Genomic DNA, 25,103 nt, shown 5'->3' on the forward strand with positions numbered 1-25,103 from the left:
GATGGGAAACTATAGAGCGTCCTGATTTGTTGCAGAATTCTGCAGCATCTCTTTTCTCTGTGTTCCTGAATTTTCCTCTCCATGCATCATTGCTTCTGACTTGTGGGGTTCTGCTTGGTTAGATGCTGGCAGTTTAAATTGTGAAGCAACAATGGCTTATTTGAAGTCAGACACTTTGTTGCTGCTGCTGTTGTTGTTGTTGTTGTGGTGACAAATGGAGAAGCGCTGTTCGAAGCTGCAGGTGCTTCAGTCTGGCTCGGTGCCCGGTCCTGACCCTTTGACTCAAAGAATCTGAAAAGTTTCTTTGATGTCGCCAATAGCGATATCGTCACTACAGAGCACGTGGGTGTTGCTAGGATTGGAGCATGTTCTCTCTAATTTGTCTTGTCACTCCTCCATCCTCTGGGGGTGTTTATAAGCTAACAGAAAACCCAACCTATCTGTAAACAACAGAACAACAAGCTTGTGTTCCAATTTTCACTTTTGGCTTCTTGCACAGCTTGTCGTGTTTTTGCTGGAGCTAAATTCCAGGTGCTTGGGAATGTAATGAGTCCGCTCACACTTTAATGAGAAATGCTGCACGGAAAGCTTCATATTAGCTTGGATCAAACTTCAGAACACAGTAGCACAACATTAGAAAGTGATCTCTTCATAGTCACCATTAACAGTAGGATTGTGTACAGCAGTGGATGCTGATGTTAGTAAATGGGAGAAGCCAACAGTAACCTAGGTCCTCCGACTGTAGGACAATGACTGTAGAAGTACTGTGTATCTGTAAGACTTGGCCAGGATGGTCTGAACTGCACGTGTAAAACCTCCGTAGAGCTTATTTTATTTAAATATGATAAATAGACAAAGCCAGTTCCATTACATTAGCTTCATATTCATCATATTGTATATTTTATTCATAAGATCCATGTCCATTAACAAACAGTACACTGCTGCTATCAGTTCTGAAGTGATTACAGTTCACAGCTGCTGTTATTAAATTGTATTATGGAATAACACTGAATGCAGATAGGAGCAAAGGTAGAAATGGAGACGGCCGTTTAACATTGTTTGACTTGCCTCTCAGTTACGTGCTGGACATGATGAATAAAGAGTCATCAAAGAAGCTCCTTGGAGCCATGCAAGCACAATCATGGTATTAAAGCTAATGAAATTTAGATGAAGTGTGAAAGGCCTTAGTCAATGTGGCTTAGTGTAGCGCAGCCCAGGGCACCGATCACACTGAATGCAGGCTGGGGTTAACAATCATCTATGAATGCTAAGCTGCTCAAAGTATTTATTCAGATGTTTAAGTATTAGCCTCCAGTCCTTTTGCTTTTCCCTTTAACTTTTGCTCTTTTCCACACTAACCTCTGATGTACACTGGGGCCCATTAAGACTAAAAGGCTAATGTCCATCTGCTGCTAAATAGCGACTTTCTGACCGTTTTCCATTAGGAGTAGCATGATATGAATGGCAACAGATTCTGTAGGGGAACAGTATTTATCACTGTCTGTGCTCTTTAAACACAAAAACAATGCATAGTTGGCCCTAGCCTCGTGCACACCAGATTTGTTTTGTAGCTCTTGGCAAACAAATGCTCTACTGAGCTCAATGTGACTCAACATGGCAAGTTCAATGTGGTAGTACTTAGCTCTCCCAAAGGCTGTGTAAACATGCAATTATCACGTTGTATTGAACGCTGGGACACTGAATTTGAAGGAGCATTTTTGATCATCTCAAACAGCTGGAACAGAGTCGTTTAAAACACTGTAGTCGTCGGGCTTTGAAACCTAGAAAGGTTACGGAATTAAACTGGCATCTTGGAGAGTTGCTGCTATCATCTTTTTTATTCCGAGATTTAAAACAGCTTTCACATTCTCTTAATCGCGAGACAAGTTTCACTAGAGCGTTTATACGATTCGTTCAGGTTTTTACGAACAAACCGCTCGGAGAAGGTTTGTTTATGAGTGGCCGTATCCATAAAATAAATATAGTCATAAAATCAAACCTGAGCAAATTCAGTCTGACAAGTTGACTGAACTCGTTCTCATTTACTGGAACTGTGTGGGAAGAAATCCATAGAGGGCTGAGGATTACACAATATATACATTAACGCACTTGTGCCCTTCTGACTGCTGGATCTACTTCATAGCATGGAGATACAACCTGACAGCATACTGTAGGAGTTTGACAGTGTTCAGCTGCAGCTACATTCCACTGAGGGACGACGGATGTTATACACTTTTCTCCACAGTGCACAGACCCTGCAGAGCTTTATGAAAACTTCATTTTACTCATTGAGGCAGTGCGTGTCTCGTTCGACCTCCTCCAAATACTTATGCATGACAGACACATTGATTCCAAGTCAAGGCACATCTGCCGGCGATAGGATTGTAGTGACGTACCAGCCAGACAGCTGAGATGATCCTGAGATGAACCCTGACCCGGCCGAGGAGAAGGTCCTGTCTTCGAGGCACAGAGCGCGACGCTGTGGATTTGAGAAATAATAAACAAACACGAGCAGAGAGGGAGCGACACAGTGACCCATTCATTAGTGGCGCTGACCTGCAGGGACAAAGAAGCTGTTCATTAAATAGACACTCGAGGCCCAGTCAGAGATCAGATTCTCACCCCGGCTGTGAGGATATTACTGTACACTACATATATCTATGCAGAGTCCCCAGTATGGAGACCAGGGATTCTCCTGGGAGCTGCTGAGGGCTCTGTAAGGCCCCAAGTAAAGCAAAGCATTGATCATTTTATTATGATTGAAGTCAAGTTGACTTTAAGCGCCTGCAGATCTTTCGTTTCCTTTTTGATGACTTCCACTTTTTTAATTAGCACCTTGGTGTTCTCTGTTTTTTACTGTGTGAAATTGACTGAATACACGGCGTCTACATTTATCACTGCACAGTTTCTTCATTATGAGAGAAAAGAAATGAACAAGCATCGTGTCTATAACATCCAAAACATACAGTAAAAATAGATGTTAATGTTGCAGTTAATAATGAACTCTTTATGACTGAATAACAACACGACAGCAAATGGATTGAGAGAACTTCATGTTATATTAAGCTTTCTGCTTTATATAGGATATTTACTGTCAGTGCAGGTCAGCTTTCCGCTCTTTCTCCTACACTGACCACCATCCACTTTGCTTTTATGCCTCTGTGCCAGCGACAGCCATAGCTGGAGGCTCCGTGTTTCCATGTTGTCCCTCCATCCGTCACGTTATTTCAGGAGTAAACAGATAAAGTTATATTAGATAAAACAGATATTAAGCAGCAAACAGCAGGGAAAACAAGTCAAAAGGTGACCTCTTTGACTTTCGAGACACCTGAGGATGACAAGTAAAAATTATGGAGTCTGTGGACAAAGAGCATGTTGCAGAGAATAAACACATATTATTTTATTTAAAAGGGGAGTTTCAGAGATACAGATGAGTTATATTATAATTGGACATGCATGATGGAGACCATGTGCTCATCCCCCATAATTAAAAGTAAAAATAATAGTGATTGTGATTTGACATCTGTCAATCAACAAACTTTAATCATCGTCACATCTGTTATCAGATATATCAGGACTCAAACAGGAACGCTCACATGCGTCACTATGTTTAGTGGAAAAAATTCCTGTAGCAGCTGAAAAGAATCAAAGCAGTTGGGAGCGAAGAGAAGAAGTGAGAATTCATGTTATTATAGAATAAGAGTCCACATGAGGAGGAGTTTGGGTGGATGGATGGGTCAATAAAACACTGGACTTTCCCACAGGAATGCGCTTCATTTCCTGTTTCTGACCAACAGTTTGTTTGTTTCTTTCTTTTTAACCAGGACCAAAATGATTGTAACCACAATGATGAAGATCCCCTGACCTAAACAAAGGGGTCATTTGAGTCCAAATCAGGATGTTGTTGTGGTTTTCAGTTCTTATTTTAACCCAAAATACACCAAACGGGCTCCATGGTATTTTTTTCAACAGTGATTTTAGCAGTTTTGAGAGATGGTGACAAATCAGAGAATCAGAAAAAGCTGGAGCTGCTCATGTGGCTCTGGAGAGCCGTCACACAGGTCGGATTTTGTTTAATTTGGACTAATAGAAGCATTTTTTACCTCTGTTTATCCTGTGCTCACCCAGGGGCTGCAGCCAGTTCCAGCAGAGCCTGTTGAGCAGCAGGATGAACCCGTGCAGGTCGACAGTGTTTAAAGAAACCATGAAATAGAACATTCACATACATACTCATGAGATTTTTTTTGTCTCTGTGTGTGTTCGACAAAGTAATGTTTGCTTCTCTTGCTATTGATTGAGTAACGTACATCATTGACACAGTTGTGCTGCCTGTTAAAATCTGATAAGCAGACCAGTCTCCACAGGTTATTAGTTAATACACTATAATGACCACATAGGATTTTTCTGTGTCTGAATGATAAAGTTACATTTACATTTAGATTGCACAGGTCTGAGCTCTACGCAGCCTGTGCAACATTGTGAATTCAACATGCACACGTAGTTTCACCAAGATGTTAATCTGCAAACTGGTTTCCATTTGTCTTCTGTGTTTAATTTTTAATCAAATAAGCAAACAGACCTGATACTGGGATTAAAAGAACAGGATGGTCAAAATAAAGTAAATATTTGAAGACTGTTGGTTTCAGTGTTTCCACTCTCAGATTTCCATGTCAAACTTTATTAGATGTCAAAGTTGCCTTTTTTTTTTAAAGACACCTGATATACAGTAACAACAGTGATTGATAAATATGAGAAAACTTCTTACTAAGCGTTTGAAGAAATACAGATGAGACGCAGTTTGCTTTCAGAATGCCAAATGGTGCTGTCAAGCTGCATACAATATTTAAAAGTTAGCTGTAGGCTACCAGAGCTTCGCACTGATTTGCATTTAGAGAAGAAAGGACTGTGTTTTTGAGTAGTTTGTAACCAGCGTGTCAAAACATGCATAGTGTTGCTAGGATCAAACATATGACGATACGTCACATAGGATAATAAGATACAGAATAAGATACAGATATAGCACGAGACAACGCTCCTACTATCAGGCGGCGTGTTTGTTTAGATCAAGTGAGTTGAATATTGGGACCTTTCTTCATTGAGAAGCTTTTTTATCATATATTGCTGCACTGGAGGAGCGTTGAGATAACTTCTATCCAGGATGGATTAGATTAGGTGAAAGTTTTTTATTTCAGTACCAGAGAACCTGTCTGATTCGGCTCCATTTTAGATTTTGGATGAACATTTGTGTGTGTGTGTGTGTGTAGTTTCCTTCTCTGCCTGCAAACTCAATATCAGCTTTCAAGATAACATTCACAGACTTTATCAGTTTGTGTTGTGAAGGCAAAACTTCTGTTACCTTTTTCTATTATTGCATTAAAAATAAACTTCACATGGAGTTTATGGTCTCAAACTAACACCTCAGAGGATTTATCTGGGGAATACTGAAGGTAATTTAGCCTCTAAATCTTCTTCTTCTTGCCACAGTTTTTAAAAAACAACTAGGTATATAGAGGCATTTAGTGATTCGGGACTGTAGAAGTAGAAATCACTGTTCTAGTGTGTTGATACGATTGGGAGTCATTTAGATTTAGCTTTGAGGCTCCTGCATGTGCAGCATCATGCTGCCTGATGATAGATCCTGTCAGTCAGTAGCTGAGATCAGACACGAGGCTGCTAGTCGCCTCGTTACATGTAATCATTGCCGGAAATGTGTTCCTGATTGTCTTTTTGCCAGGGATGGTTAGTAACTCCGCATGGACACGGGTCAACATAAGCTGCCCTCACTTGGACGGCACATTGCCCACCAAGGGTCCAGGCAGCCCCAGGCCACGTGCTAATATAATCAATCGCCTAGGAGGTTAATGTGAGGTGAAATGTGAAGTTACCCAGTTAGTTAGATTTTTTTTTCTCCCCTGACGTATCAACAGTCTTTGGATTACACCGTGAAAGTTCAGCCACCCTGCGCTAATTAGTGTTTTTCAGCGTGCTTGGAGGACCGGCTAAGTTGAGCTGACTGACAGTTTCCATGGTTTTCAGCTAAGTTTTCTTTCTGGAGAAACACAACATTATTTTTTATTCTCATTAGATTTTACGTGCTTTCAGTCATAAAAGAAAAACCACCAGCAGGTCTGTGACTAAAAGATTAAATGTGCTAGAAAATAAAAAGTGTGTGCAGATCACAGTGCGGCTGCCTAACCTGTTCTTTGTTTCTTTGCACAATGTTATATTTATAGTTCCTACTGTACCGTGCTCCTACTGGGTTTTCGTTCAAGTGAGAAGTGAAGATATTTATTCTTTTCTCTGTTTCTCTCACACGAGAGGTTTGTCTGTTATAAAAAACAACACAGAAGCCTTTTAGTGTCCGCTCTGCTATGTGCTTCTTGGTTTCTGTGTAAAGTTAGTGAGTTCCTCTATTTTTATTTTGAGCAGCCTGGGACAGAACGAACCGAGTGTGGGGTCAATACAGCACAATATTGAGCAAAACTTATCAGGTTCAGTGGGTTGTGGTCACCCAGTGATGGTTTATTTATACATCACATATGGACACTAAATTTAAAATAGCATTCTAGTGGTGCTATGTTTCAGTTTTTTAGTTTATCCTACTAAAGATTTAATTAATTGATCAGAAATATGTGGTTTTATTTGAATGTTATTGAACGTAAAGTAAAATATGTCTTTGTTAGGGATTATTTTCAGTGGTGGATTAATACACATGTAGTTCTGTGTGGGATTAATTCAAACTCAACCACAACACCCAGGTTCCTTGTAATGAAAATGAGCCACACTGTGGTTTATTAATATGTTTTCCACAGTACAGATACATCATCAACATCCGGCTCTGGCTACACATAGAAATTACACTACTTATTAAAAGGATCAATTGATTGTTGATGTGTTTTCACTGAATACGTCAACAATGATAAGCATCTAGATTAACTTCATCCTTTTTATTAAGAGCTAAAACGCCCACTTCCTGAGCCAAGTATTGATGATATTCATTTATATTAAAATAAATAAATCAAATTTACCATTAGGTTTAATGATTCACTATTACTACATGACTGTGTCTCCACTACCCCCACCCTGCTGTAGGACTGTTAAATCCCTAATGCATTATAGTAAACAGCGGCTTTGGCAGAGATGTGTGTACAGACAAACAAGTTTTACTGATTGTGACAGTCCCTGCTGGTTGCCAATAGAGTCTGATAAATGTCACAGATTACTCACAGTCTCTGTAAATTGCCTTTCAGATATTTTCCTTTGATCACCTATAATCTCCACTGTTGCACGCTGTGTTTGCATTTCCTAATCATCCCTCCCCTCCCCCAGACTATAGCACTGTGTTTTTTACCATGCACCAAGAATTATGGTGTCTGCACCAAGTGTTGTGTTAAACAAGGTGACAGATTATTTTTATTGAATGTGACGTATTTTCTGCACTCACACATCATCTGCTGTGGGTTGCCAACAGCTTTTCAACACATTTTACATCAAGGACAATATTAGAGGAGTCTGTGAATTTACTGTGTCATCCTTGAAGATGCATTACTGTGAGCTTTTGTCAGCTGAAAACAAGTAGAAGTGAACTGTTTCGGTCTTTCTTTAGTAGTAGATGGTTTGAAGTGTTTGACTAATTGATGCTAGGGTTTCTGTTTTTAAAAGCACACGGGGTTTTCAAGTGGTGTTATTGATCTCCATTGATTGTTACTAATGTAACACCAGGGTGTTTGTTAATCCTACACTTCCTGTCAATTCACAACCTGTGCAGTTACTTCTTATTTATTGTTACAACATCTAAAACCACACTTTATGCAATAATTCAATTATTCCAGCCTTAGGGGCCTCATTATTGTGATTTCCAGTGATAAAGCAGATTAGAGTTAAGACGTTTCTCCTCTTTCTGAGCAGTATCTTTAATTGTGCTTTGTTATTTCACAAAGGGATTTACTTCCTTCCTAAATTTGTGTTTCTCAGGTCCTTGGGGAAGGTGCATGGGCAGCGACTGTGGCCCAGGTGGCAGCCAAAGCCGAGCAGTGTGGTGTGCCCATGTGGACGGCTGGACGACACTTCACACCAACTGTGACCAGGCCCAGCGTCCCTCCAACCAGAGAAACTGTTTCCGTGTGTGTGACTGGCACAAGGACCTTTACGACTGGAAACTAGGTGCCTGGAATGAGTGTGTGCCAGTGTCAGCAAGGACCTTTGGGGCTCCACGGCCGTTCACGTGCAGTGGGGGCGAAGAGGGCATTCAGACCCGAGAGGTGGCCTGCATACTCAAGTCAGATGGGTCTCCAGCAGAGGATGCCATCTGTGAATACTTTGAGCCCAAGCCTCGCCTGGAGCAGGCGTGTTTGATCCCCTGCCCCCAGGATTGTGTGGTTTCTGAGTATTCGCCATGGACATCCTGCTCCAAAACGTGTGGAACAGGCCTCAGGAACAGGGTCCGCAGTGTCCTGGTTCCACCCCTTTTTGGAGGCACCGTCTGCCCCAACCTCACCGAGTTCCAGTCTTGTAAACCTGGACCATGCACAGGTCCAGAGGGCATGTACAGTCTCAGGGTTGGAACGTGGAGCCCTTGCGCCCTCACACCAGCTCGGACAACACGCCAAGTCAAACGCAGGAAAGGTAAAGGCCCGGGGCTCAGGGAGAAAACAGGAGTCAAAGATCCCGAGACCAGGGAGCTTATCCAGAAGAAACGAACCAGGAATCGCCTAAACCGGCAAGAGAGTCCGTTCTGGGACATCCAGGTCGGCTACCAGACTCGGGAGGTGACCTGCATACATAGGAATGGGAGCACTGTAGGACGCAAGTGAGTATTTTTATGTTAATATGTTTTACTTTTCTTCCCCAAAGCACGTAAACATGTCTGTTTTCTTTCTTTAGGCAAAGTTGAAAGTGTAGTCAAAATTATTAGAATGAACCTGTTTTATTTACCTTCTACCGTACAGTATCTAAATGTATTGATTATTCTAATAATCATCTGTCAGATGCCTTATTTTTGTCTGTTCTCTCTTTTTTTCTGCATTTTGATTTATTCATTTTTGTCAGGAAGCACACGTCCTCATCCATCTATGCAGCTTCGATGTTCAAGTGTACTGGTCCTAAAGCTAAACATGATGCCAGATTTGTCCTAGTGAAAGTTTTTCCTTCTCCCTGTCAGGAGGTGACACATAGGGGAGGATGTTTATCAGCTGAGTCTGTGCTGTCGGAGCAATGAGGCACGACCACTGCAGTGTATTTGATGTCAACTCATTTTATGACAAAAGATCAATCTTAGAGGCAACTTTGTGTGGCGTTTTCTAAAATAAAGCAGTTTCCTGTATATTTGTATTTTTTAGTCTGGGTTTGGAAGGTTGTGTAATGATATGTTTCATGACAAAGCAAACAAATAAAAGGACTCTAAATTTTAAAGTAGACAATAAAAATTGGTTTTCCATATTTTAAAGCCATTAAAGGGTCAGTTCACCATTTAATATAAACATAATTTCTCACATAACCAGCCAAGCAGCCATTGTTTAAAATAGACTGCTAGGTACACAATATTAGAACTAATGAGGTAGGTGGACAATATGTTAGAGAATAAAAAATGTAAAGGTACAGAGATGTAGGTGAAGAAGTTTGAAAGACGTCGTACTTGTCAGACTGAACTGAATGAAAATGCAAAATAGGAACTCCATCAAACAAATCATTACTTCAATAGGTCATTGAATTATGCTTCCGGTGGGCAAAATCCGTCCTATAAATGTACGAGTGCTTCCATTTACTGCGTCAGGAAGCCCAAGTGGGATCTAACCCCGCGCCCTGACATTATTATTGCTGTGAGCTACAAAGTCGCGCTCCCTGACTGAAAATAAGATAGATCAAGTGGCTCTCAATTCCCACTCAGTTCTCAGCCGAAGTCTCTGCCTGAAGTGCACATTAAACATTTACTCCCCAGAATCTGCCACCAGCAGCAGAGAGCACCACATATGACAGGAGGACACGTGAATACACGTAAATAAGTTCAAAATGATACCATGCTTGGAACTTGTTTGTAGGAACCTCATGCTAGCATGCATTTTAGGTGAGGGTGCAACAAAGAAGCATTAGATACAGAAAAAGTGTAAATGCATCCATCTCTGAGATAATTGGATCTGAAATGACAATAAAATTGTCACTTTACATCCCTGTGTCACTGAAGCAATGGAAAGAAAGCAGCTGCAGCAATTTCAAATCATACAGTTGTCCAGAAACTATAGCAAGCTGCTCTGAGGTTTATCAGGTTTGTGTGATGGGGGAGCAGTGATCTGTATAGGGGACGGAGCACCTGTGAAGACGAGCATGAAGACAGTAGCTAGACAGCTCAACAGATATTGTTGTTGACAGTTTTCATTCAGCTTCAGCTGGATTACTCGACCAACACCTTCTATACAGGAGGCTGGATGTTGATTTCCAGGTAGCAGGAAAAACAAAGACGAGTGCATCAGATTTCTAATATCTATTATATATACAGTATGCAGCCTGATGATAGATCTTAGGAACTTAAGATGTTGAGATTTAAATCTAAACATCAGTTTAAGTTCTCCACGATGCTTCAAGAAACCGTGTGTACCACAGAGACCTTTAAAGGCAAAAAGTCGTCTTACTAATTAGATTCAGTTTTTTCTGTTTGCTTCACTTTGCATTTAAGTAATTGCTAAATAAAAACTATTAATTGAATTACTGTAGAAGTTTTGCACTCTTTGCATGTCCTTTGAGGAGGGTTGTGTGATGTTGGCCCAATCTGTCCTCAAAAAAAAGAAGGTTAATCATCTAAATAACACAGTTTATTTTTAATCCATCTGGTGCAATTTAAAAACCATGTTCACAAAGATCCATGTATGACAGCTGAGAGACATCGAGGTTGTGCATGACCGGATTTAATCAGATAAAAAACATTAAGTGGTAATTATGGGTGTTGTCACAACATGTATAAATATGTTTAGTTAATGCTCTGATTTCTACTTCAGATTTCTTTAAAGTTCTGTTACTGTGCATCTATCGTGTCCTTTGCTGTTTCTATACTGACAGTAACTTAAAATGTCATCGTCGTTCCCCAGAAACGTGGAATCGGGGCTTTCAAAGGTCTCTGGTGTCCAGGAAAGAATCTCCAACAGTGTCAGTGGAGCAAGCCTCCAATCGCACCGCCTGTGTCAAATGTCACCGTACTCTTAAGACTTGATGAACTATGTGCTGTCTATTCATTAATGCTTTGTTGGCATTGAGCTTTCAGCAGTGACTGGGATCAAATATTTCAAAGGAACCGTGAAAACAACTCACATGCCCTTAGGAGCATAAATATTAATCCTTGACTTGTTTATTTCTTGTTCTGAAATATTCATAGATGTTTTTGCCACTTTCTGAAAAGTGGAACAAACTTCCCAGTGAAGCAATAACCCAGTCACATCCTAGCCAGACGCTCTCGGAACATCTTGCTCACTTCATTTCTAATTTTGTTTGATGAACATCTGTCATTGGGCTTTTACTTTCTCTATAGTCCTTCGCTTGTCCCAAACAGGCCACTTCCTCATAACTCCATCGTCTCCGTGTGTCCCACTAAACAGACTTGCATAATAACCTTTTGATTCTTTTTTTTTTCCCAGGGCCCCTCGTGGGTCCCACATGGTGTCATGAAGTAATTGTGCTTCTCATATTTTTTGGCACAACTTCTGCTCTTTTTTTTGTTTCTCCAAGGCTCTAAAGTTGTAAAAGGTTTCTTTAATCACTTGACCCACATAGAATTATGTTTTTCGGTCATTTTAGCAGCTCATTGTTTTGATGCATTCAGTTCTAGTAATGAGTGTTTAAATTCGCACAGCTGCTGACGATCTTTATTCTGTCTGAAAGCCCCTTTGGAGTCCATTGTTGAGTCCAAGTGACTGTGTAAAACCTACAGACTTAAAAATGAACATTTTTCAGACATCATCTTACTTATTTAAATAGCGAATGATTGTGTCCTCATTCTGTCTGAATGACTGAGATGAAGAAATAATGACTTCTCTTTGCAACTTTGAAATCACCACGAAAATGCTCGGGCATGCACACAACAAACGGCAAAGACTCAAAGCATCCAGTTGCAGTGAAAATGGGTCATTGGCTGCATTAGGGGCTTTTTAAAACACAAAAAATTCCATCTGAGACAGGAAATCGAGCCATCGCCCTCAGTGCGTCACTTTCACTGTTTAAATTCCTCATTGTTTTCCTCTGATGCAAAATAAGCCAGCACACGATGCGCGCTTGGCAGAAAAACAAAACTAAGATTTTCCACAGTGTCGCTTCAGTACCACTTCAAAGACTGCAGAGGTGTTTTAATCTGCAAAGACACAGGAGTTAAAGAAAAAAAAATCAGCTCGCACATTTCCTCATTTATACCAAAAGTCTGAGTTGCTGGAGGTGAAGTGTGGTGGCAACGTCTAAATGAGAGGTTTCTAAATGAAGCAGAGCTGTAATTAGCACTAATAGCTCGTCAGCTGCATCGCCTCAAGGGGAACGACATCGAGACTCAGTCGCAGAAAACAGTCGGCTTTAGTTAGAACAAATTTCTAATGACTCGGAAGGGGCCCAAAGAGGAGGGATTACTCATTACATCTAAATGATAGTTAGGTGATCAAAAGATGTGTGTGAATGATTGATCACAGGTTGTTGTGCTTGTCTTAACACTTAAGGTTACACACAACATGCCGCACCACTCCTGTTGCACTGTAAAAGTGATTATGCAGTGTCTATGCTAATGAGAGTAACTAATGACAAAATGTGGCACCAGTCAAGGGCAAAGTGTTTAAAGAGAAGCTTTGCACACCACTTATGGCATCGCATATCTCGTCCTCTCACATGTTCAAAGACCATGAAGCGCTGCTTTGAGGCATCTTGGCACACTGACATTAAAATGACTGTGAAAGATTGAACAGAGCTGTAACGAGGAGTCAGTTAGCTGCACGTCGCAGAACTCTGTTTACCATAAATATGATCTGTGACCATTTGATGCCAGAAGATAACAAAGGAATAAAAAGATCTGTCTTTGGCTTAATTGCGTTGTTTGCATTTCATTTGCAAGCTTAGATGTTTTTCCACCTGCTGCAGGTGGTGAAGTGTAGTCAGGAAATGATGAGTCGACTGAGAAATTAGTCAATTTGAGAATCTTAATTAGCAAAATGTTTAATACATTAAAACGATTTAAAAAGAAAACTCATTTTACTGTATACAGTCTCTACAATGTGTGTTTTGTTTTTTTTGTTTGGTTTGTTTTATACCAATGTAATTTAGAATTTATGCCTCTTGCACAAGAGTTAGATGAGAAGATACACTTGCAACTAATCTAATGAACATGCTATATTTAATTTGTTTAAATTAGTCAGTATAAATAAAACAATATTCATTTAAATATTCATTTGGGTTTTACTCAGGGTTATGTGCTGGACTCTTCTCATTGGGATGTTTCCTTCACTGGTCCCGTTTAGGTTCCACACAGAAGAAGCCTCTCTGATTCAGTGTAGATCCACACAGTAACCATACCTTCACTGCATTTTGAGCTCATCCTCTTTCTCTTTTTCCAGCCTGTGCATACCGAGGGACTTGCCGCTGACCGTCCAGTCCTGCCTCCTCCCTAAGGACTGCCAAGTGACTGAGTGGGGCGATTGGGGCTCTTGCTCCAAAACCTGTGTGGACCCCGAGTCTCCTCGAGGAAAACGCACTCGGGTCAGACAGGTGCTCCAATTCCCTGTGGGTGAGGGGGCGGAGTGCCCTCCACTGGAGGAGTCAGAGTCATGTGAACCCCAAGGCAATGGCGTGCCGCCCTGTGCTACGTGAGTTCTTCCCGATAACAGGGGAGGGAGCGACAGGGAGGGCACAGCAGGGAGCGAGCAGAAGCTTTTTGAATTTAGGTGAAAGTATAGATGTGGGATTCATAGCTGAGCACTTGACAAGTGCTCATGTTTCACAGGGATACAATTGCATGTTAGGTTGTGATAGTACCCTCCTGCTTAGTTACAGGATTGTTAAAACACTGCTGCACTATGAAAAACACTGCAGGGATTCTTTCCAAAGAGTTCAGCGAAACAAAAAAACATAAAATCACACTGTTTAGTATTCAGCCTAAGTGAGGCTGCACCCACTTCCTGTTGACTTCTCATACGACCCAGTTAATTTGTTCTCCTGGGTGGCCCATGGGTGAGTATACATGTTTCTTTGTCGGAGACAGCATATGGAGATAGATTAGTATAAGTGCTTGGGCTGGTGCCAGACGCAAAGTACAGACAAACGAAGGGAGACTGCAAAAACATCTGAGTCCCACAAACTCTCACACAGACACGATTCAAAACTTAAACTCGATGGTGACTTTTATTCCCTCTGTGTCATCCTACAGCGTGTCGTCTTTACACAGTTGCTGCTCAAATATCTGTTTAGTTTATCATGATTCATGTATTCTCCATTTGAAACTAAACTTTCGTGTCAGAATTGTTCTGTTGAGTAAATAAAATTGTTAAACTAGTTGTTAACAAATGGTGAGTTAGAGTTTGAACTGTGCACCAATGATGCACCTCTCTGAAAGTAATGGAACAACATACTAAAAGTAAACTAATATTTTCATGTTTTCAGTAAAATTGGACGGTTAAATTGGTCGTGAATGTGCAACACATCTTTTTGGTGTTAAATTTAGGCTGGAAATGTGCTGTTCTTTGACACCACATGCCGCCCACACCGGAGTCTCTCGCTCTTTGTTCATCCATCCCTGCTGTTCCATGCTCTCGTTCTCTATAGCTACACCTGGAGAACCACAGAGTGGAGCGACTGCCGGGTTGACTTGTTGCTAAGCCAACAGGACCGTCGGCGTAGCAACCTGACGGGGCTGTGCGGAGGAGGCCTGCAGACCAGAGAAGTTTATTGCGTCCAGGCCAACGCGGAGCTTCTGAAGTACCTCAATGACCTCAGAGAAAAAGACAAAGGTGATGAAAAATGTTCATCACATCTCTGCTGTTTTTCTAATTTGTGTGTGTTCGTGGATTTGAGTCGTAAAGCCTTAAGATAAGCACAAATCTTTTATTTTTGGTGAGACATTTTGTTCTGAGGATGCATTTTCACCTCACTTTGCATTCTCCAGAGCAAATTTGCTTCTGTCCACTCCCACTTCTTCTTGGCACTGACTTCTATACAGTCAAACCACTTTAGAAAAGCTCAGTCTGTGTCTGTAGACACATTTAGAGAAAACATTCACAGTGTTATACCTGGTTTTAGATCTGTATTATGTCTCTACAGCGTAGTATTCATTAACAGAGGCCTGTCATGGTCACCTGATCCCTTTAGCTTTTTATATTCTTCAGATAGTGGGACAGGTGGTTTCTGCATTTTGTCTCCTGGCATTTTTATGTAGCTATGCTAGTTTAACTACTGTGACTATGTATGTTCACACTGTTCTATACCGGCACACGATATGCACATATGCAGCAGTCTATCCTACTAAGCCACATGATGCAGAAAATGTGTGTTTTTTTGTGACATACTTGATAATGTCAGCATGCACATTAACAATGAATATATTATTTTAGACGATGGATATCACACACCCCTAGGCTGAATGTATTATTCATATTTCTAGAACCATTATCATACATTCCAGAAGCTTTTTGCTGCAGGGTACATTATTCAGACTGTCTAGGAGATTTTGAATTGGTCTTGAGGCCAGTCAAACATCTACAAAACAAAGTCAAACAAATTGGAACCATGCTCCTACGTTTTTCAAAACACGGATCGGGTACTTCCCAGTTATGAATCTGCAGCAGCGGACGTTCACCACCTTCAAAATATGTACGCAGTACAAGCAGCTCTAGAAATTGCTTCTTCTCCAGGTGTTCAGTCGCATCCTTCCATACAGTAAGCAGAGTGAGCTCCACAGTTGCAAACATACGGAATCACACGGCATAGCCTGAAACAACTCAGTTGAATTCTCAAGTGTAACTCAAATAAATTTGATCAGGCACCGTTACACGACAACTTATTTCCTCCAAGCCCCCACACAGCGTAGAAGAACTGCAGCTCCTTGGTGGATTGGTAGCAGATAATTGCATATCAAATGCTTGCGACAGATATAAGCCAACACGTTGCCTCAGTTCATGTCCCTATATACAAAGACATACAATATTGCAACTGCATTAATAGTCTTCACAGTTCTTCCTTAATCTTCTGTCTTCAGATATCACACTGTGGCTACACTGTCAGCTTCAAGTTTTCCATTTGAACATTTAGACAGCCTATTTACTTGCTGCATTTCTCGCCTTCTAAACTATATCAGGAGTTGTTAAGAACAGGGATTTGTCTGCTCGTGTGTCCTGCTGTGACTTTTCAGTGGCCACAAGTGCAGAGGCCTCCACTTCTGACACTTGTCAAGCCAGCTTAGAGTCAAAGCTTCCCTCTTAAAGAGGGTGTTAAAGACATTAGTTCAGACCAAGCTTATGGAGACCGACCGTGCCGATCACGTGAGGGAGAGTGACAAAATCTAGGAGGAGGTGAGATGTCCAGTCACCACCAAATGTGAAGAGATGCTCCTTGCACTGAAAATAAAAAAAGCACATGCACATGTAGATGGAGGAGTATGTGGAGTAACACAGTGTGACCTCACACATGACACTGAGGTGATAGTATGCCCCGAAGTCTAAAACCTTATGCTAAAACAGTAAATGACAGACATGGCTGCTAGTTCAGAATAATCAGTTATCACTCATCTATTCTAAAGTGTAGGGATGTTACGATGTCTGTAAAACATAACATATCATGTCCCTCCCTCCCATCTCATTAGTACAGATGTTCACTAGCAACTGATTTACACATTACTATGTTTTTAAGCTAAACCGAGTTTCAGTACAACTAGTTTAAAATTAAATATCAGCTCCTACAAACCTCTGAAGGATTTAAAGCTTAGTTATGAAGCATAACTGGAAAGCGTCAGCGAGCTGCCTATGAGCTACATCACTATGTGACTTTTGTGCACGCGGACATGTTGAATGTTGTTTTTATTCTTTAATATTACTTAAATGGTTCTGATATTAATCTGAAACTATCTCGTGTGATGTTGAATTAATTAATGATGAATGAGTTATGAAGGGAAAGCTGGCAGAACATTTGCTGTGATAGAGTGTTGTTTCTCCCAGTTTGAATTGATCAGCAGCCTTTTGGTTCTCTGTGCATCAGGCTTAATTAAAGAATAATGAGTCTGGTTGCCAAGATTAAATCCATGAACAGGCAAAGAGTGCTGTATAATATAAGGAAGAATGTATAATGTATGCTTTGGGAGAGAGCATGTCCTTCCTCTGTCTTTCTCTTTTCCAGTTGAAGAGCTACAGTATAGGGACGAGTGCAATTGATACATAACAGTACATGCACCTGCAAAAACCTGCAGCAGTCTCACATGATGAGGCCTTAACATCTGTTAGGATTAGAAAAGAAGCGTGTTGAGCGTGATGTTGCCAGGGCCGGCAGTGCAGAAACATGTGTGAACTGCACGTGTGAGAATTTGCGCACACATTCACACAAGTTGTTATCTTCTTGGCGCAGGATTTCTTTTCCCTCCATAGGAGGTTAAAACTCCCAGCATAGCCCTCAGAGAGAAAGACAGACAGTGGCTCAGTGTAGTTTGCTGCAACCAGCTCTCTCTTTCTCTCTCATGTCTCATGCATAAATATCACCATGCAAAATAGCAGAAGATCCCCTCAGGCCAAGATGAGGAACCAGCTTACCACCCCTTAAATCTTGACCTTAATCTTTACGGGGGAGTAGCTCCGGTTTGACCCAAGATCAGTATCACTGCATCATCCAGCATTTCCTGAGCTAAGACTGTGTAAGTTTAGTTTCGGTTTATGAATCGCTGAAGCACTACTTCCAGCCTTGTGGGAGTTGACATTTTGGTCACCTTTCCCAGTGTTTGACAAGAAGATTGACTTAAAAATCCCTCAAAGGTGAATTAACTGTGAGAGTATCAGGACAGGTTTAATCAAATTCTTACATTCATACTTCATATGTGGGTTAGAACAATGTCTTCTGAGCTCAGCTGCTGAAATATAGCTGACCGGATTAGCAGAGGTAATTAAAGAAATATTTCTACTTATTGAGACATATGCAAGTCACTTTCTTTGCAAGAGTAAGATTAAAAATTTAAATCAGCCTGTGTGTGTTAAAAATAAAGAGCAGGAATCAGGACATGGTTAGCTTATCTTAGCATAAGGACTGGAAACAAAGAGAAACCCGGAGCCTGGCTGTGCTCCAAGCAGTTCTACTTGCACAGTGTGCATCATTTGTTCTATCTGTAAAAGAACATAAATTAAAAACTTAACACAACAATGAGGATCCTGCAGGTAAGTGAAAGCTGCTGCTGCTGCTGCTTCTTGATAAAAAAAAAAAGATTTTTCCTCTTGCCAACGCTTCTGAGCAGCTACACACCAGCATCTGTAAGAACACAATGACGTTTTGGTGTTTGTGCAGACACAATGGAGCCCGAACCTGAAAAAACATGATGATGAGACTTTATGATGCACGCTCACTTAACTGCTGCTTGTTGAGTCTGTTTTACCTTTTAACAGGTGAACAAAGATTTTAATATGTGAAGTTATGGCCAGAGCCAGGATAACTGTTGCTCCTGACTTTAGTATTTAGGTTAAGCTTCAATATGCTCCGCTGGTTAATTTAATATACACTGCCGATCCAAAACAAAAGTTACACACTCTAATATTCTGTTGCACCACCTTTAGTTTTGATTACTGCACACATTCACTGTGGCATCGTTTCAATAAACTTCTTCAATGTCACATTTAGTTGCATTAATTTCTGATGATGGAGAGTCAGACCCTGCACAAAGTCTTCTCCAGCACATCCCAAAGATTCTCGGTGGGGTTCAGGTCTGGACTCTGTGGCGGCAAATCCATGTGTGAAAATGATTTGTCCTGCTCCCTGAACCACTCTTTCACACTTTGAGCCTGATGAATCCTGACATTGTCATCTTGGAATATGTCCGTGACATCGGGAAAGAAAAGATCCATTGATGGAATAACCTGGTCATTCAGTGTATTCAGGTCGTCAGCTGACCTCATTCTTATAACGCTCATAATGCTGGTCAACCTAGACCTAGTTAGGGTTCAATAATTAATTCAGTAATTATCCGACGGGAGACTTGTACCTCTTTATTTAGTTGAATCCGGGTGGTGACTCTTTTTGGACGGGCAGTGTATCTTTCTATTTGAAATACAACAAATAGATTTTCCAATAATGCTGAACTATTTCTTCAAGAGGTAATCAATTACATTCCTATAAAACTAAACCTCCAGCCTGTGTTGGGAGGCTCAGCTCTCTGTGGCCTCTCCTGCTGCTGCTGCTGTTGCATTAGTACCTGCCTGTCTCTGGTCTCTGGTGTGCTGTTTCCCCTCACGCTCTGTGTTTGTATGAAATTGCCTCCGTCCCCCCCCGGTGTGTGCGTAGCTAATAGAGCTATCTCCCCCCTGTAATTGCAGCGGGTCAGACCCAAAGACAGCAGAAGCCTAGTGTCCCCCCTCTCCTCTCCATCACCTTCCAGATAACAGGTAGGTGTGTTTAGTCACGTTGATAGCGAAGCCCCCCCTTCTCTATTCCTCTCCTTTCCTTCCATCGTCTATTCGTTTCCTCTTCCCTGTCTCTTCTCCTATCTTTACTCTCATGTCTGCTGTTCTTGCCCTGTTTCCTCTCTTCTTGTTTCCTCTCTTCTTGTTTCCTCTCTTCTTGTTTCCTAATTTCCTCTCCTCATGTCCCTCTCACCCTCTTAATTGCATGTTTGTTTCCTCTCCTCTTCTATTCTTGCCTTGCATACTCTCCTGTCTTCTTTTGTTGCCACTTGATTCCTCCCTGTTTGTGTCCTCTCATCTTCTTTCTTCTCCCAATCTGTCCTTTCCTTTCCTTTCCTTTCCTTTCCTTTCCTTTCCTTTCCTTTCCTACAGTGTGATGATATTTCCTGTACACAACACATACATCTGAACTGAATTACAAGCCAAGGCTGCTGCTCTTTTTTTATTCGCAGTGTTCAGTGTTGTTGCCAAATCCAACAAAGTGACAGATAGTATTACAACAAACTTCTGTATTCTCCCTTAAATCGCTGGGCACAAGAGTTGAACCTTTGAAGAGACTGTAAGAAAAACTTTTCCCCCTCACAAACAGAATGTGGATGGTGAGACGTGAGACACTTTCCACCGCAGTAGACAGTAAGCCAGACTCGCATGAGGGTTTTTTTTCTCTGTTGTCATTTCAGTACAATAGGAAAATGAACCCACTGGAGAAGACACTTTAAAATGGACTAATAGAGAAGCAGGACGTGGAGACATATTTTCTCTTTTTCACACCGAGACCAATACTCTGTTGGCCCTCGGTTTTGTATTCACAAATGGATTGATAAAAGACTGAAGTCAGTGTAGTTTCACATTAAGACGTGGATTAACTGTGGCTCAGCAAACTCAGTATTTGACTTTTGAGTGTGTTTGTAAGAGGAATTAACCATTTTGCATTTCAAAAGCTCCTCTTGATTTGCCTTGTACAGTTCTGTGGGAATTATGATCCAGCTCTCCTGACTATGTGAGACTTTAAGCGCTTAGATGTCTTGTAGGAACAGTTGGAATATAGGAAATAAAGTGCCTCAGGTTGAACATGTGGAAAATATTATTCTGTGTGCATCACTAAATATCCACACGCATTTGAAATTTATCACTCAACACTTGAATAGTGGAGATCAATCCACCCTCACCCTTTGTAGAAAAAAGTCTTACAATATGTATTTTTTACTTTCATGCTTTAAACTAAGCATCAGTTTTCACAAAAAGTGGATTTGCTTTTGGGAGGAAGAAACTTCAAAATATGCCAAGGAACAGACACCACAACAGATGGTGCTAATTCAGCCTTTCATTATCCTCCAGCCGCATCAAATTAAAATGAAACAAAGTCTATTTATGCTAACAGGTGTTGATGAAGAAACTGCAGTGTAATACGTTGATTGTAGACGGAAAAACCAACGAGACACTCTCTGGAGAAGTGATATTGATTTGTGTTAAACTGTACCTAATCCTGCTGAAAAGTGGAACTCAAAATATCCCCTGTATTATTGATAGTGTTCAGAATGAAGTTTGATTTTAATGGCAGTATTTTTTTAGTGGTTGAATTGACTGTAAAAAAATAAAGCTCCTCTAAAGTGTAAATGGTGTAAGCATTTCCCAGTCTGCCTCTCTAAAATCTAATATTTTTAGGTTTAATACTGATTTATATCAGTTTATTAGTGCTGAGGGCACATTTTAAAATTAAATACAGTTCATGTTTTCTCTGTGTGTGTGTAGTTTTAAATGAAACGAGGCTCAGAAGTGTCAGTCAGTGTTAGTGGGAGGGTTGAACCTGTCTGCTGAGTGAGCAGAACTCACTCTTATCACCAACTGAGACCTGGAAGCATGGAGGTGGTGTGCTGTTGGTCTTTAAAAGAAGAGTCTGACATTTTGAAAAATAGATCATCTGTGTTTGTGCTGAGAGTCTTTCTGATAGCTGGCTGCTAATTATGAAAAGCGAACTTAGTCTAGTATAAAGACTAGGAAATCTGCCTACCATCTGAGATGGTAGAAGTACACAAACTCAATACTCAATTAAAAGTACAAATTAAAAAATACTGCTCAAATATATGCGATGTTAGGCATAAAATTAAACTGCAATCAGAAATATGTTTTCTATAAACATAATGACCGTATGTTCACCCATAATGTCAAGGACAAGTTGGGAATATGTTAATATCTAACAAATCAATTAAAATTACACCGGCAAAAATCAGATCTACAGCATCCTGTTTCTGATGCTGATTGATCTGATGCAGTACAACATCCAGATCTGTGACCACATCACTAGAAGCAATTAAAAATAAGAGCTAAAGTTAGGTTGGACGGATTTAAAATACTTTATATCATCCAGGTGGTTCATCCCTGATACAACATCATCATTTATTAGTTCATCTGTAAAAGTAACTAGTAACTAAAGCTGTAAAATTATTGTTGTGGAGTAAAAGTTAAAGTATGGAAAGACTCAAGGACGGACAAGGACAAGCACCTTAAAATTGGACTCACAGTAATTATAGTATTTAACATATTGTACTTTCTTCTGTTACCTCCAGGGTTTCTCAGTAATCTGGAACTAAATCTCACACAATACCACAAAATGTTGTTTAAGATGTTTAGAATTAACTGTTAATTAATCTAACCAGCTGCTGGTATAGTTTCATATTTACTATACATGCACAGAAATCTTCCCACCTTAACTCTCAGTATGAAAGCTGTTTCATTTCCTTACAACAGATACTGCAGGACTATCACTTTGTGGGATTTAGTCTTATAAAAAAAGCCTCATTCTCCTTCTCTGTCCACATATTCTCTGGCAATCTCCACTTTCAAATATGGAACAAAGCATCAAAAATGACCAAAAAAAAAAAAATCCAGCATGCAGAGCTGGAAGACTCTGTGAAATGACACTGACATCAACATAGATACAAAATGTGCATGCATAAATGCATAAACTCAGTATCTTCAGACACAGCACACATCAAATCTATTTATTGTGGTGCAGACATGTAGAAATGTATTGTGCACAGTTGTCAAAGTTGTGCCTTGAATGGTGATAGCATTTCTCCCTTTTATTTTGACAAAGTTCCACAGTGGGAGTTCAGACAGCCATGCACTTACCAGTTACTTGATGGCAAGGGCTTTCTAAATCCCACACTGCACATCTAGGGGAAGTAGATGCCAAATTACACCTCATGAAATAAACATTAGACATTGTCACTGTTCTTTCATACTTTTAGTCGTATTGTTCATCATCTCTCCCGTCTCCGCTGAGAGTCGGTAGGCCGGGCTCCACAACGTTTTATGTTGCTAGCAAGGTGCTGCACGAGATAATCATTGCTAATTTATCATTCTGACATGCTAACAGGATGGCGATAAACAAAACAAAAGGATAATAGTGCCTACTTCACAGGCGTGTTGTTTTTTACACCGTGGTGCTCATCTGCTCTCTATAGGGATTTAAATGGCAGGAATAAAAGTAAATAAGGATTTTTGTGTGGCGTTCCTGTGATTGTAGTGTTGGTAAAATGCCTCACACAAAGACAAATGAGAATAGGATCAAAGCAGAGCTTGTTCATTTTATGTGCTGCTTATTTTGTGGTTCCTTTCACTAATTCACTCAGCCTCCCGCCCGGTGGAGAACAAGCGGTGCAAGGGTCCGATTCCCAACAGATCCCAGCTGTGCCAAATCCCCTGTCCCATCGACTGCGAGGTGTCTCCGTGGGGCGCCTGGGGGCTGTGCACCTTCGAGAACTGTGATGATCAGGCTGGAAAGAAAGGTACAAAGACATGTAAATAGATAACGTCATGGTTTATGGGAATCATCAAGCATTATATGATAATATAATCTCAGTCCAGCTGTGATGTGATCTATTCTTTGCATGGATTCATTTTCTTTTTTGGCCTCTAGTAGAGATGTTGGTTGGTGATTTGTCACTTATGACATTTGTGCAACTAATTTATAATCGTATATAACTTATTTTTGTTGCTTCCACTGTAATAAACCCGACAAATGGTTGCAAAGGATTTGGTGCTTTGTTAGTTTCTTATTTTCCCAAATAGACTCTATAAACATTATATATGAGCCTGAAATCATTCACAAATCTGCAACCTTTATTCTAATTTTTCATTGGTGAACATTATCATAATTTTTCGACTAGCTACAACCCTGTTACTATACACTGTAGCTTCAGAGAATAACAATGAATAATTAATGACTCAATGTCTCTAATCATCACAGGTCATCTGGTTAAAAATACCCAGGGAGCCAACCATTTCTGTGGGTGGTTCTGCAGCCACATTATAATTAAGTGTAACATGCACAATCAGTAAGCATCAGTTTTTCCATTGATGCCTTCACGGTTTGAGTAAAAGTAAAATGTTGATGCAAAATTGCACATAAATCTAATGTGGTACATGTAAAAGAGCAATTTAGTGATCTGATTTCTGTCCGCCTCAAGCTCTGTCGATGTGGGGGAATGTTTTTCTCATATTCCCATTAGTATTAATGAGTCTTGACAAGTCAGCCATCAAACAAAACCAAGATGATGAAAGATGCTAATCATGAACATCCATCATCTGTGGTGGAAGAAGTACTCAGATCATTTACTTTAGAGAAAGTCCCATTACCACCATATCAAAATATTCAATTACAAGTAGAAGTTGTAGACTTAAAATGCTGCTTAAGTAAATATTATCTGCTTCATTTAGTTAAATGGGCAGTAAAATAAAAGCGATTGTGCAGTAAACGTCCCGTGTGACTGACACATTCTTATGTATGATGCTATTAGACTGTTAACACAGCTGCAACTACAGCACTGTGAAAAATATTCAATTTTCAAAAAGTAAATGTGACATAAAACAAAGGCAACCTGAGAAAACACAACATACAACAAATTCTAAATGATAAGATATAGCTTTGTGTACATGCTCCTAATACTCTTTGCTGCGGTGCAGGTTTCAAACTGAGGAAGCGACAGATCACCAACGAGCCCACAGGAGGACCTGGAAACTGCCCGCACCTGGTGGAGGCGGTGCCGTGTGACGAGCCCAGTTGTTACGACTGGCGAATGCTCGGTTTGGATCAGTGCATCCCTGATGACGAGAAGCCGTGTGGCTCCGGCACTCAGCTCGCAGAGGTCCAGTGCGTCAGCAGCAATGGTGAGAGAACTCGGTGTTATTCTGAAAGTGATGCCTCACGTCTTGCTCCTGCTCTTTACGCATCCTTAGAGTGTGCTGTGCTTTTGGCCCACCTCCATTTGCACTGAAACACAGGTCTGCCCATTGTATAAAAAATCCTTATTTTCAAAGTCACCTCTCCACTGACCCTCCAACTCCAGCTGTACTGCTCTACGTGAGGAGATTTCCACGGCTGGACTCCTGGTTGCCGTTCATCAACTTTCTCTCCAGTCTCCTCTCCCCCCCCCGTTAAACCTCTCCTCCTTTAACACTCGCTTGATTCAGCGTTGTCAGCTCTCTCACGCTGTCTCCCTCATT

At 40.7% G+C, this 25,103-nt stretch overlaps 1 protein-coding gene across 3 annotated transcripts in view; it reads left to right on the plus strand.

The window, feature by feature from the left end:
* LOC113169795 (thrombospondin type-1 domain-containing protein 7A) overlaps positions 1–25,103 on the plus strand; it is a 124,881-nt gene that overhangs the window by 35,635 nt on the left and 64,143 nt on the right. For 2 of the 3 annotated variants that reach the window (XM_026371504.1, XM_026371506.1), the window contains exons 2-7: positions 7,975–8,809; positions 13,572–13,820; positions 14,776–14,960; positions 19,509–19,577; positions 23,231–23,386; positions 24,564–24,767. In XM_026371504.1, the coding sequence (XP_026227289.1) occupies positions 7,975–8,809; positions 13,572–13,820; positions 14,776–14,960; positions 19,509–19,577; positions 23,231–23,386; positions 24,564–24,767 (1,698 nt within the window). The remainder of the gene's footprint in view (positions 1–7,974; positions 8,810–13,571; positions 13,821–14,775; positions 14,961–19,508; positions 19,578–23,230; positions 23,387–24,563; positions 24,768–25,103) is intronic. The other variant, XM_026371505.1, reaches the window with a different exon arrangement.

Source organism: Anabas testudineus, chromosome 16 (genome assembly GCF_900324465.2).
Source record: "Anabas testudineus chromosome 16, fAnaTes1.2, whole genome shotgun sequence".
NCBI lineage: Eukaryota > Metazoa > Chordata > Actinopteri > Anabantiformes > Anabantidae > Anabas > Anabas testudineus.